This window comes from Phalaenopsis equestris, unplaced genomic scaffold (assembly GCF_001263595.1).
Source record: "Phalaenopsis equestris unplaced genomic scaffold, ASM126359v1 Scaffold000223, whole genome shotgun sequence".
NCBI lineage: Eukaryota > Viridiplantae > Streptophyta > Magnoliopsida > Asparagales > Orchidaceae > Phalaenopsis > Phalaenopsis equestris.
In genome coordinates, this window is record NW_018164665.1 from 1,711,979 (window position 1) to 1,726,032 (window position 14,054).

General features: G+C 32.6%; 1 protein-coding gene across 3 annotated transcripts in view; it reads right to left on the bottom strand.

Annotated features, from left to right (window-relative positions):
- LOC110023197 (RNA pseudouridine synthase 5) overlaps nt 1-12,088 on the bottom strand; it is a 45,462-nt gene extending 33,374 nt beyond the window's left edge. For all 3 annotated transcript variants that reach the window (XM_020722487.1, XM_020722489.1, XM_020722488.1), the window contains exons 1-6: nt 11,897-12,088; nt 11,772-11,829; nt 9,544-9,571; nt 9,166-9,212; nt 8,793-8,883; nt 4,597-4,774 (exon numbers count right to left, since the gene is read on the bottom strand). In XM_020722487.1, the coding sequence (XP_020578146.1) occupies nt 4,597-4,774; nt 8,793-8,883; nt 9,166-9,212; nt 9,544-9,571; nt 11,772-11,829; nt 11,897-12,038 (544 nt within the window). In that variant the 5' untranslated portion in view covers nt 12,039-12,088. The remainder of the gene's footprint in view (nt 1-4,596; nt 4,775-8,792; nt 8,884-9,165; nt 9,213-9,543; nt 9,572-11,771; nt 11,830-11,896) is intronic.
- Nucleotides 12,089-14,054: the final 1,966 nt, after the last annotated feature.

A 14,054-nucleotide genomic window follows, 5' to 3' on the forward strand; every position in this document is an offset into this window, starting at 1 on the left:
AGTCTTGTAACGTTAGTGCGGCTTGCAATGTTCTATACATACCTCACAAAATCAGCATAGATATGGAGAAAATTTTACAGGTATCCAAGAAATTTATCAGCAGGGGGACTGTGATTTTTTCGGGGGGGAGGGAGGGGGGCGTCGGATCAGTTCGACGATTTCACCTCAGATAGTGATCAGGCACGAAGAGGTTCTTTAGAAAAGAAGTTATCTCGTGAAATTGATCGTCTGCAATTCAAATTTAATATCATGATAATATTAATTGTTGTTTTAACAGTTTAAATTTTATTTTATTTTTTATAAGTGTTTATGCTCCTCAAGGAGGTTTTTATGCTCCTCAAGGATGCTCCTCAAGTAGGTTTAGATACAGAGTCTAAAGATAAATTTTGGAATGACTTAGAAGACTTAATACAAATGATATCTCTTGAAGAAAGAATTTTTATTATTTAAATGGTAAATGGACATGTCGGTAGAGTGGTAGAAGACTTCAGAAATACTCATGGTGGCTACAGTTTTGGAATAACTAATGAAGGTAGAGTTATTTTAGAATTTTTGTTTTGGCGTATGATTTTGTTATTACTAATACTTTATTCAAAAAAAGAGATGAGCATCTTATTACTTATAATAGTGGATCTAATAAAATACAAATTAATTTTTTTTCTTATGAGAAAAAGATATCGTCGAGATTATAAAGATTGTAAGGTCATTCCAAGTGAGAATTTAAGTACCCAATATCGTTTATTAGTTATAGATTTAAGATAAAGAGTTGTAAAATAAAGAATACTATGACTCATCATCGTAGAATTAGATGGATGAACTTAAAAGACACAAATAAAATTATTTTTATGAGTAAAACTTAATGTTTCAAAATTTGGGATGTTCATGATGAAACAAATGTTATGTGGGATAAAGTAACAAATATTATTAAACAAGTAGCAAAAGATGTGCTTGGAAAATCTAAAGAAAAAAATTTTATTAATAAAAACAGTTAGTGGTGGAATAATAATGTGCAAGAAAAGATAAATATAAGAAGTTATGTTATATAAATTGGTTTAAATGTAAAAGCTTAGAGAACTGAGAAAAATATCAAACGACCCGTAGGGAGTCTAAAAGAACAATCTATGACGCCAAAAATGTTGTTTTGAATGATTTTTATAATATATTAGATACTAAAGAGAGTGAAAAATATATGTATAAACTAGTCAAACAAAGAGAAAGAAAATTAAAGATTTAACTCGAGTAAAGTGTATTAAAGATGAAAATCAAAAAGTATTTTTCTTAGAAAAAGAAATTTAACATAGGTGGGTGAGTTACTTTGATAATTTTTTTAATGAAATTTCTGAATATACGATCGACCTTAGTGATCTTAATATCATAAATAATAACAAAACGTTTCATTTTTACCGTCGCATTAGTAAAAAAGAAGTTGAGGAGGCTTTAAAGAAAACCAATCGTGGAAAGTCTGTAGGACCTAATGATATCTCAATTGAAGTGTGGAAATATTTAGGAGATTTGGGAGTTTCTTGGCTTACTAAACTCTAATATTATTTTAAAAACTAAAAAGATGTCTGAGTGGAGGAAGATTATTTTGGTCCCCATTTTTAAGAATAAATGAGATGCACGAGAGTGTGCAAATTATATAGGAATTAAGTTGATGTGTAATACTTTAAAGTTATGAGAGAGGGTAATTGAACATAGGTTAAGATGCATGACAAAGATTTCTCATAATCAATTTGGATTTATGTCGGGCATGTTGGAAGCTATACATTTATTGAGAGGTTTGATGGAAAAGTTCAGAGATAATAAGGAGAATCTACATTTGATTTTTATTGATTTAAAAAAAGCTTAAGATAAGGTTCCAAGAGATATCCTTTGGAGAGTTCTTGAGAAGAAAGGTGTTGATATGACATATATTCAAGTCATTAAATATATGTATACTAGAGTTGTTACTTGTGTTCAAACTGAAGGATTGACTAAATATTTTCCTATTTCTATTGGATTACATCAAGGATCGGCTTTACGCCCATATCTTTTTGCTTGAGTTATGGATGGTCTTACTGAACATCTACAGGAGGATGTACCTTGGTGTATGCTTTTTGCTGATGATATCCTTTTCGTGGATAAAACGAGAGAAAAGCCCAGGAAAAAACTTGAATTATGGAGGTCTACATTGGAGTCTAAAGGCCTTCATTTAAGTAGAACTAAAACTTAATACATGAAATGTAATTTTAGTAGTAGTATCTCTAGTGACAAAAGTGTGATTTTGGGTGATCACATTATTAAAAGGTGTGAACAATTTAGATACCTTGGGTCCGTTGTTCAAAGCGATGGTGATACAGATGGGGATGTTAATAGTAGAATTCAAGTTGGTTGGTTGAAGTGGAGGAATGCTTCGGGCCTTTTGTGTGATAGAAAAGTACCGCTTAAACTAAAAGGAAAATTTTATAAGACGGTGGTGAGACTTGCAATGCTCTATGGCGTTGAATGTTGGCCTTTAAAAGAGAAGCATAATAATAAGTTAAGTGTTGCCGAGATGAGAATGATTAGGTGGATGAGTGGCTTTACACTTAGAGACAAAATGCGAAATGAATATATCCGTGATAGGGTTGGTGTAGCTCCTGTGACGGACAAAATTAGAGAAAGTCGTCTTAGATGGTTTGGTCACATTAAACGTCGACCATCTAATGATCCGATTAGGAGAGGAGATGTTTTAAATTTGACTTGTGTTTAGGAAGGCAAAGGTTGACCTAGGAAGACTTGGGCATATTGTATAAAAAATTATCTTAATTTACTAGTACTAAATGAAAATATGACACTAAACAGGATGCAATGGAGAAAAAAGATTCATGTAGCCGATCCCACGTAGTGGGATTAATGCTTTGTTGTTGATGTTGTATTACTCAGAAGTGAGATGTCAATTCTACGTGTAATATTTAAACTTAAGAGTTTTTGGGAATCTTGAATATAATTTCTATGAAATTTTCACGTATGAGTTGTTCAACTTGGGCTAACTTTGTTATCAAAAGTATAGCAATACAAGGGCAGAAATTTTTTATCATAAACAGCTACTAGATAACTGCACAAAACAAACAAATACACAGCTTCCCCGTAATAGCTTCTGCGCAGCAGTTTTTTAAAAACTGCAGCTTCCCAAGCGGACCCTGAGTCCTAGACCCTAGGTTTAATTTCAAACTGTTAACTTTGAGGATATTTTAGGAATAAGAATTTTAAATCAACTTTTACTTTTATTATTACTCTATTTTCATATGTAATAAATTATTTAAATTTATGAATAAGATTAAATATTTATTTAATGAAGTAAATGATTAAATAGTCATCTCATTTAAAAAATTTGAGTACCTTATCGTTAGAATCAATATAGTCCCAAAGTTAAAAAAAAATTATTACTTAAATAAATAGATTAAAAATAAAACACTTTATTAAATAATAGAGAAATACTTCATGGCATATGAACATAGAGTAATAAAAAAAATAAATTTAGCTAAAAATTCTTATTTCTAAATATCCTCAAAGTAACAGTTGGCCTTAACTATCAACGCAAAATTAAACGTATGAACTAATTTGGATCAAGTTTTATTAGTATGGAATTAAAATGGAGCACTTTAAAACTTTGGCACTAAATTGGTCGCTTGTTGATAACCAAAGAATTATTTTGGGCTTTTTGCTCGTAAACAAATTCTCATAGTAAATATCACGTCAAATATAAAAGAATTCTGCTTAGTACACCTAGCATACACAAATATTTAGGCTTGTTTAAAGCTGTCTCTGTACAACATATCAAAGTATTGTTTTATACAGAAAACAAAGAAAGACAAAAGGGAAGAAAAAAGGACTGAATTCAAAAAGAATTAAACACAATGATATTGTATGTATTTCGTCAAATAATGCTTACACTTGAAAATTGGAAAATAGCACATTGAAACTCCGGGAAAATAGTTACGAAAGAATTGGCAGCTGATGGTAATGTTTGGAAGAAGCAAGCTTATGGAAATTTAGCCAAATGTACCAATAATAAAGAAAAAAAGGCTAGTTTCAAAGATCTGGAAAGAGGTGAAAAAAAGACCGGTTCAAGGAGGTTCTAAAAAAATGAGAAAATTGTTAAAATTGACCTTTGACTCTTTGTAGGGGTCCATTTTAGCCCCAGAGTACATCAAAGTGCAAACATTGTCAACAAACTCTTTTAATGGGGCTAAAATAATCATCCATGAAAACTATTTCAACCCATATTAAAAGAGTCTAGGCATTAATTTGATGCTTTTTATAGATTCTGGCATTAACATGAACCTAATGTAAATAGGCAGGGGACTATTTTGACAGTTTACTCTTCAAAAAACATAAACAATGAGAATATATCAGAAAATATAAAACAATCACAAGGAAGTATGCCATACGGAGAAGATAATTGGCATGAAGTTGAAAAGCAAGAAATTTTTTATAAAACTAGGGATATTTATCACAAATTATGAAAGAGTATGAACTTTATAGTCAGCATAATGCAGAATCGTAGAGACCACAAGCTTTAGGACATGAAAAAAGTCATAAGGAGATGGATAGCTGAAACTTAGCAAACTATACCTGATGTTCCTCTTCCCAAACGATGAACAGGTACAGGATATGGTCGTTGAACATCCTGACTAGTAGAACAAATTAAACCTTGCTTTGATGACTTCCATTGAAGCTGTGTTAAAACGGTACGCTGCTGGAAAAGCCCTCCAGGTAAAACTTGCAAACCAGATGGTTTATTTATAGCAACCTGACCAAATAAATAAAAAACGAGTAAAGCGTACATATAACCCTCTTAACTGTTTACATGAGGCATTTTAGTCTCAATGTATAAAAAATATCAAACTAATCCCCAAACTCTTTAAACTGGGAATGAAATGGTGCTCCTTGGAGACTGTTTCAGCCGGCAACCCTCCAGCACCCTTCCAACCTCCCAGACCATGCCGCAACCCCTCTGGACCCCTCCTAGACCATGTCATATCCCTCCAGACCTTCCACTTTTGCCGTAAGCCCCCTCAGATCCCTACTAGACCATGTCATAATCCCTCCCAGACCTTCCTGCACCCTTCTCCACATCTTCTAAACGCTACAGCCACCCACCCAACCCCTCCAACAAGCAGTGCGGCCCTCCACCATACCCAGCTGCTGTCGATACCCATTTAACTCCCTCCACTGTTGCCGCATACCCTAACCGATCATCCCACCTGCTGTCCAACCGGTGTTAACCCCTGTCGGTATCACCCTAGAGGGCCATTTGACTGTTTAGAAGTATTAGAAGTAGATCCAACTGCTAAAGTAACAAAAGAATGTGCTTATGAAAAGTAGAAAAGGTTTTGGATTATCTGTCATATAATTTGTAGCACAATAATCAATAACACATTGTATGGAAAAAAAAAAGGCAAGTATCATTGTTACTTGCTCAACAAAGGCATTAATAGAGATAGCAGATTGAGATTTAGGACCCTTTAGGTGCTTTTTCAGCAACTTCTGATGCGTCCTCTTTGTATAACCAGATTCATGACAGCAATAGCAGACATCCATCGACCCTTGATTTCCAGAATCTGGAATTCCACTATTGTAATTATCATAAGATTGAGATTGACTGATATAAGCTTTTTTCTGACTAGCAAGAGGACTATGTTGTTATCCGAATGAGGCCTGAGAACTTAAAATCATACGCGTACTCTGGTATAAGCTTCTCTCAGCATTGTATATCCAGGATCAGATAAGATATGTGATTTGATGTATTCATACTGAAAGTTAAGGCTAACTAGAAAACTCATATTAGTCATTTGTTCTCTTTTAGTCTGTAAAATCCGGACACAAGTACTAAAGGGCAATCAAGCATTCAATTCTTCATAAATACGTTTAAAGTGCATGTGATAAGCGTTCAGTGATTGATCATATTGTTTAGCTCGATGAAACTCTCAGCACATCAAAAATTTGAGAAATATTTTCTCCCAAAAAACACAAATGCTACTTCTTCCATCGCATCTTTAACATAATCACAATGAGTGAATGATCAGATTGATCTGGTTAGATGGAGTTCCATGTATGTATCAAAATTGGGCATCAACCCTTATCTACTCGAAATAACTCACATATGTCTCGACTAGGGGATTCTCAATGAGGCAACTCTCTTGAGAGATATTTTTTATGTATAGTCTCATCATTTTATTCCAGTAAAAATAATTGATGTTATTTAACTTTTTATTTGTAATCTTACTACTAATGAAACCAAACATGTCTCTAGATGTTTTTGTTCATTAATCATAAATGATGTCATTTAGTGCTAAAGGACGAGCCGAAGTAGTGGTCAAAGCACTAGGAGATAAATAACTCAGACCACAGGAAATGTAGATATGAAAAAAAAAACTGAATCGGTTGAGCAAAAGAAACCGAGCAAAACAGCTGCAAATAACAGCCAACCAAACCAATCTATGCAGACGACTCAGATCAAAGTAGACAGATTGGCTCGAAGCACATTAGGGTTTCGTTGATGCCCTAATCCCCTCAACGCAGTGTAATGCAAATGGGCATTGGGTGACGACAAAAGACAAAGACGAAGCGCGGGATGATGCAAATGAAGCCGAATACACCTTCATGCACGAAGCAGGCACGGACGTCGCAGATGAAGCAAACGCAGACATGTTTGAAGTGGTTCAACGGATAATACAGATGGTGTTCTTCGAAGTAGAAAAAGATTCGACGAAGTCGGAACGCACGCAAGTCGAAGGAGATCGAGTCTGTCGCGAGAAGAAGGTGTCGTTGCAGGAAGCATACAGAGCTATCGAGGAGGCCGAAAGGAGTCCGAGAGGAAAAAAACAAAAGGCTAACATCGAAGATGAAAAATGCAGAGAAGGATTAGGCGAGGCTCTGGTACCATGTAAGCGGAAAAATTTCTTTCTTATTATCCAATTGCAATCATATGTTACATATTTATAAACACTTCTCTCTCTATAGATTAGGAATATACCTAATATAGAATGGATCTGAAGTTAAATCTCATCTAATTAGATTATATAATATGCAAGTTTCCTAATATGCATGCAACCTAATATTTAGTATTTTCCATAACACTTTTGAAACCACTTTTATCACAACATGGCCTAGTTACTTGGAGTAAACCAAGACGGAAATAAACAGTTAGACGGTAAAAATAAATATTTTTAAACAACAATATGAGTCTACAATAACATTTAAATATAAAAGAGATATTAATCCATAATACATAAATAACTTCTAACAAAACACATAACATCATCCAGTGATACAACAAAATAAATAGTACAATAGAAAGTGATCAGATATATAATAAATAGTAAACCACCTATCATCAATAGTCTTTTTCCTATAAACAAACTCACTACTATCAGTTAAATCTGTTTAGCAGACTTTACCGTAAAAGAACAGTTAAGCATGTTAAATTTAAAAAAAACTTAGTTAATAATTAGCACTTTTTTATGCAAATGCCTAACATGATGACTCAAAGGAATATGATGATCAATCTATAAAATAAATTATACTTTTTTATTTTATAAAATATTTATCTAATCAACTATATTTTTCAATTATTATTTTCTTTTAAGAGTCGCCTCAAGAACAGCGTCAAAATATATTAACAAAAAGTATAATATTTACCATTTTGTATCATAAAGATACAAGATTTACTATTTTATGTCAAAAAGATATAGCATTTACCATTTCCTTTACCTTTAACATACACGAGAACAATAGTGTCCCCTACTAATACCATAGGGGTGAGTCCTAATAGATTTAATAATTTATCTTTCATTTAAATTATATTTTATTTCTTTCAACCGTTAAATCCATTTAATTTTTCATTTAATGTATATAGATTTGTTCAAGTTTGAGTTTAAGAAAATGCAAGAAAAGAATGTGAGACATGTAGCCAAGAGAGAAATGACATCGCTTGGAGCCTAAAATGGATGATTTGGAGATCGCTTGGAGCCTAAAATGGATGGTTTGGAGATATTAAGCACATGTCCCTGGTGCCAGCAATGAATTGTTCCAGGCAATACATCTACGACAATGGCAACCCCATAATTATATTTAGAATATTTTAGCCATCCATTTGATGGCATAAATGTGGCTTAAATTAAAAACTAAACTGAACGGGCTTAAATATGAATGGAAAAATAATTGCACGGCTGTGACGTCACAAAAATAGCTTCAAAACACTTTTTAAAGTAGTATAGATTCCAGGATTTATTAACGTTAGTTAGTTGACGCACACAAAAAAAAGTATTATCTAACTCTAATAGCCAACATTTTTCTTCTGTTTTTTTTTTTTTTTCTACTCACCTTGCTCTAATTCCCCTCCATTATTGAAGTATATATAAAATTGTCGTAGTAAAACAAGCATATAGAATCCCAAAGCAGTGAAACATAAGATATGATAACAGTAGCATGGCTTCAACAAAGATTTATAGAAATTAAAAGAGTAAACACACTAAAAAATAGGGAACTTAACATACCTAGCTTACAATTCCTATGTATTTAAATATCTCACACCTAAACTTTCATATTTAGATACATAGCACTTTGGTGCTTAAAACATATGCATGAAAAGATGTATTTTACTTTTAAAAAGTGTAAATAAAGCTATTTTTAATGTGATATTAAAGATTTGAGTGTTGTGTGTGTAAATATGAAAGTATAGGTGTGAGATATGCAAAACATATGAATTGTGTTCTATGTATGTAGATGCCCCAAAAAAATAATAGCCACTTAATAAGAATGCCTACAATGTCATCATCTTCATAGAGAACTTGCAGCATGAACGGAGTACCAGCTTCCTCCCAAGGCATCCGATGATATATAATTTTTGAGCCAATACTGAACAGATTCAGCATGTAATAATGACCATTAAAACAAACTTCTAAAATCAGAATTAAAAATGAAATATCTGAAAATTCTTGAACTGAGATTTAAGAAAGTAGTGTATCAAAGTTTTTGAAACAAAAAAGGCAGATAAAATACAAGGAATTATAAATTTGAAAAGTGTGGGTGTGAGAGTGAGAGAAGAGGGAATATGTCATGCATGTCTTCTCTTCCACAGACAGTATAACACACAATTCTTAGAACAATAATTATAACAAGAGAAACATTTTACAGAACCTTAGAACTGCTTCGGGATCGGTTACCACTATACCATCGATGGTGATCTGCTCAGAATCAAATAGTTAGAGTTGACAGGTCATCCGCCAAGAAAAAAAGGTGCATTTACAAACATACCACACAATTCCTATGTATTAACATATCTAAAACCAAAAATTTCATATCTAGTTGAATAGAACTTAAATCTTTAACATCAAATCAAAAATACCACTGTTACTTTTTAAAAGTGAAATGTACATTTTCATACATAAGTTTATGGCACCAAAGTATTCTAAATGTAAATATGAAAGGTTAGGTATTAGATATATAATTACCTGAGAATTGTGTGGTATGTGTGCATGTTTTCCAAAAAAAAACTCAAAAAAAAAGATAACTCACCTGCCCATTTCTGATTCTCTGAAGCCAGCTGTTCCAAAAGCAAACTGAACAGTTAGCCAGGTATACTGAGAAAGTTGGGCACAATACTATAGGTTGTGTTTCATTTGGAGAAATTAAAGGGAAAAGAAATATTATTAACTCATAATTAGATTTTCACTGTTTTATTTGAGCGTGATTCAAAGAAATTTAATGTCACTGAGGAAATTAGAACATATGCACATTTCTTATAAGGATTTTCTAGTTAAATCATGTGAAAAGCTGAAGTAGAAAAAAAATGTAGGATCCAAATTTGCTCTTAGATGATGCCCAAATCTTATTAATAAGTACATAATAAGCCTAATATAGAGAGAGATGAGAGAGAGAGGCTATGAAATTTTACAAGAACTCTGATAGAAAATACAAGTTAATGTGACCCGAGTCAATCCAGATGTGTCATAAAGTGCCACACTGATCTTGTGACTCCCTAGTTATGGGTTAAGGTCGAAGTTCAATGCTACAAGAATGGCCATATTTAAGTAATACAAATAAAAACAAAGCAAGTCGTTATCAGTATTTGCTATAAAAAATTGTAAGTTTTTTCTAGCATCATACAAGTACTCTGGTAACTCCTAGGGCTGTTTGGTTGACTGCAAAGAAGCGCACTACATTTCTTTGCAGGGGTTTTAGAAACTCAGGTGTTTGGTCGAAAGAATTTCAAATGCAGCATCAAATGGCATGTATTTAGAATACATTTCTTAGTTCATTTTCAATGTATTTGGATTTCGTTCCATTTGGGAAAATTCCAAAAACTCAACTTTATGTAAAGTATTGTGGCCCGCTACCACCCGCCTGCCATCGCCATCGCCATCACCATACAAGTACTTTAATAATTTTTTCAGGTTTAAGCTTTTAAATAAAATGAATACTAAAGAAGTTAGAGTGTACAGATGAAGAGGTTAGCAAACAGAAAGGTAAACTTTTATTTTGCTAAATTAAAATATTTCTTTAGTCGATCTTTTAATTAATATTTGGATATTAAATTATTAGTGATAGAAATTAAATTCTACAAAACTTAATTTCACTATCCGGTCATCTATTTCCGCCTTAGTTAGTTCAAAATCCTGAGACAAATCCTGATAATATATACATGTGTCTGTGTCAAAATGATTAAAATAAAATATTTTGATCAGTTTCAAAATGAGTGAAAATTGAGGAATAATTTTACTATAGACATTCTTCAAATAATTTTACAATTTTGACAAACAAAAGAACTTAATAAAAAATAATATCACTCATATTCAAGAGAACGTATTCAAGACAGCCCAAAAATTCTTTAAAGGTTTTTGAATGTTAGCAAATTATGTGACAAAAATTTGTTTAAATTCTAAAAAGCTAGTGATGCTTCTATGCAACGTTGGAGCCATCTTAGTGGTGTTTCCTTGAACGTTGTGAACAGTGGTTGACACTTCATAGCATCGCGAACGATAATGATTGTTGGGTGGTAGTCAATCGGTTATGTATTTTCTCAATAAGCTTCGATAGTTGTCATCTTAAATTTGATGGAGGTTGAGCTTCTATGATTTGAGCTCAAAAAGCAAGGTAAGCCAAGTAAAGAGTTCTCCAATTGACAGGGATGAGAAAATTATACTCCACCTTCTCCAGGAAAGATGAACCGCCCTCAATGGAATTCGACCAAAAAGCACAAAAACTATGATATCATTGACAATATGGCTAATCAGTCAAGTTATGTCTCAAAGAGGATGGATTGGAAGCGGCTCAGAAGCTCAGATTGTAAACATTCTAAAATTCTTTTGATCATTTTCATCAAACAGTCCTTTATATGATTTAATTGCTCAGAAGAGATATATAAATCAAATTAGCAACTGGAGACTATCATAAATAAAAGGTTATATGCTATACAAATTTTATTAGATATTAGAGACCTTCTTTTCATTATAAACTTTAAATTAAAAATATTCGTATCAAAATTTAAGAAAATTGTAATTTGCAAGAGGGCTTCGAATTCAAAATGCTTAAGAACGTATATAGATTGTGTTCATTCTTCAATTTACTGGTTATCAGTCAACCAAACGAAAAAAAAAACTTATCAATAAATTTATAAATCAATTATGTGGGTGAAAATTAATTTCAATCCTGTACTTTTACCATTTCCTTTGCCTACTCAATTCCTCTCTTTCAATTCTTCAGAACCAAACAGAGCCCTAGGGGCATAAAGGAGGCCGACTTACCCTTGCAATGGCGCGGAACTCCTATACTTGGAGCAGTAGAAATCAATTAGCGTTGTTGCTGTAAAAACTAGGGTTAGCAACCAGCGTCATTGAGAAGAGATGAAAGAAGGAGGGTGATAGCTGACCATTTTGGGATGAACGGACAGTGTCAGTATAGGAGAGACCATCGTTGAACTCCGGCCATGGCTCTCCAAATGTGTAGAGCGGCGGCGGCTGCAATTGCTCCGGCTGAGAAGCTTTGCAAACAGTTGACATTGCAGAAGACATTGCAGAAACGCCACCAATGCGTCGGTGAAATTCAAAAGGAACAATAAAAAACAAAGTTATAGATGTCAAAATTTTACAAGACCTCAGAGCTCGTATTTGAGTTTGTGTCAGAGAATTTGACATGTTTATTATTTAGTTTAGGTTCAGATTGATTCTATTCGGGGTCGTGTCATTTTTTTGGGTTAGAACCAAACACGACTCGCCAACTCAAATTAATATCCCTCAATATCAAATATTGACCTGACGCGCTAACACGACTCTAACTCGACTAAAAAAAAATCGTATTTGGGCTGACCTGAATATTTAGAGTCGGCTTAAAGAGAGAGTTCGATGCATTTATTATTCGGGTCAGGTCATTCTCGGGTCAACTTGAACCGAACCGATCAACCTATATTGAAAACCCTATTGTTAACCAGCGATATTCAAGATTTGATTTTTAGACTAATTGGTGTAGGCTCAAAGTTGGCACCAAAAAAATTTGATTCAAATATTTTCTCATTGCTAGGCTTATTTATTTTAATTCGATCCCGATTCGAGGTAAAATTCAAACTAAGTTTCGAGCAATTAACAATCAACCATCTAAATTTATTAAATGCACATCCCTGACATTACTAAGAATGTTAACAATCCAATTTCGAGTCGAGCTGTGGTCTGCTTGAAAAAAATTAGATCCAAATTTTTTGCTCGTAGCTCGGCTCATTTATTTCGATCCTAACTAAAATTTGAATCATTTTTCGAACAATTTACGATCATTGAGCAAAGTTCACAGCCTTTTTTGTTGAAACTACTTTCATTTGATTTACAAAATGGTTAGGGACTTTTAATTTTTTGGGCAAAAAGAGTATCATTATTTTGGGTCATTTATATACATACCACCCAATTATTATGTATTTATATATCTGACAAAAAAAAACTTTATTTTTTACATGTACACCACCCAAATCTTTCGTATCATACCAAAAATATCATCATTTTAACTTTTTAAAAGTGAAATAAACATTTTCATGCAGTGTAAATACATAAGAATTGAGTCGTATGTATAGAGATAAATCTTCATATTATTCTTTCTGGTCGTTTTAAAAATTTCAAATGAAGTCTAAAATTTAATATGTTTAAAATTAATTATTTAATTTAATGTTAATGTGTTTGAAATTTATTCGATCTAGTTAAATTCCAAATATATTATATCATCTCTGCCAACCCCAACACTCTTACAATCAGATGTCAACCGTTGCCGCCTGCCACTTGCTGTACTTTTATCGCCGCCCAACCTTTTACGATGTATTTAAGAAAGTCGTATTGTCCATTTAAGAAAGAACCTAAATGCATATTAGAATAATATATTTTAAAAATCAAATTTAAAATCGTGCAAACTTGTATTTTAGTAAATTTACGATAAAAAAACAAAATGTCAAAACAACATAATAACATCAAAAGTAATCTTATATGAGTTCCAATGAGTCTATATCAAACATTGAAGCACAGTTAAAAATTTAATGATGTTAATGTTACATGTTTATAGTCAAATCAAGCATCTTAATGAGCTAAAATATAATGAGCTTGAACTTCTGCAACATTAAAGCACCTACAATTATTTTTATTAATGGGATCTCATTGGGGTATCTGACGAAGTGTTTTACACTTTAAATTCCATGCATGTAATGATTTGATGTAATGCATAACTTTAATTGAGACGGTTGAGAAGAAATATATATTGTCTTCACAAGTTCTATGTACCAATGATGTCAATTATTAATATCAAGTAACCACACAATCATAGTTGATGATGACATCAAACTATGATGCAACTTGACTTATAAAGTCTATTGTGTACACATATTAGAGTTATATTGGTCCTTTTGGACCATCCTATATTTATTGTGTTGGCCAATGGAGATCAAAATAGTCATCCTTTTTGCTTTCAAAAATTTGCAATTAATGCATTTTTTTCATTTAGAAGTATAAAAAGATAGCAAAACAATTCATTATAGGTAAATTATATATATATATATATAT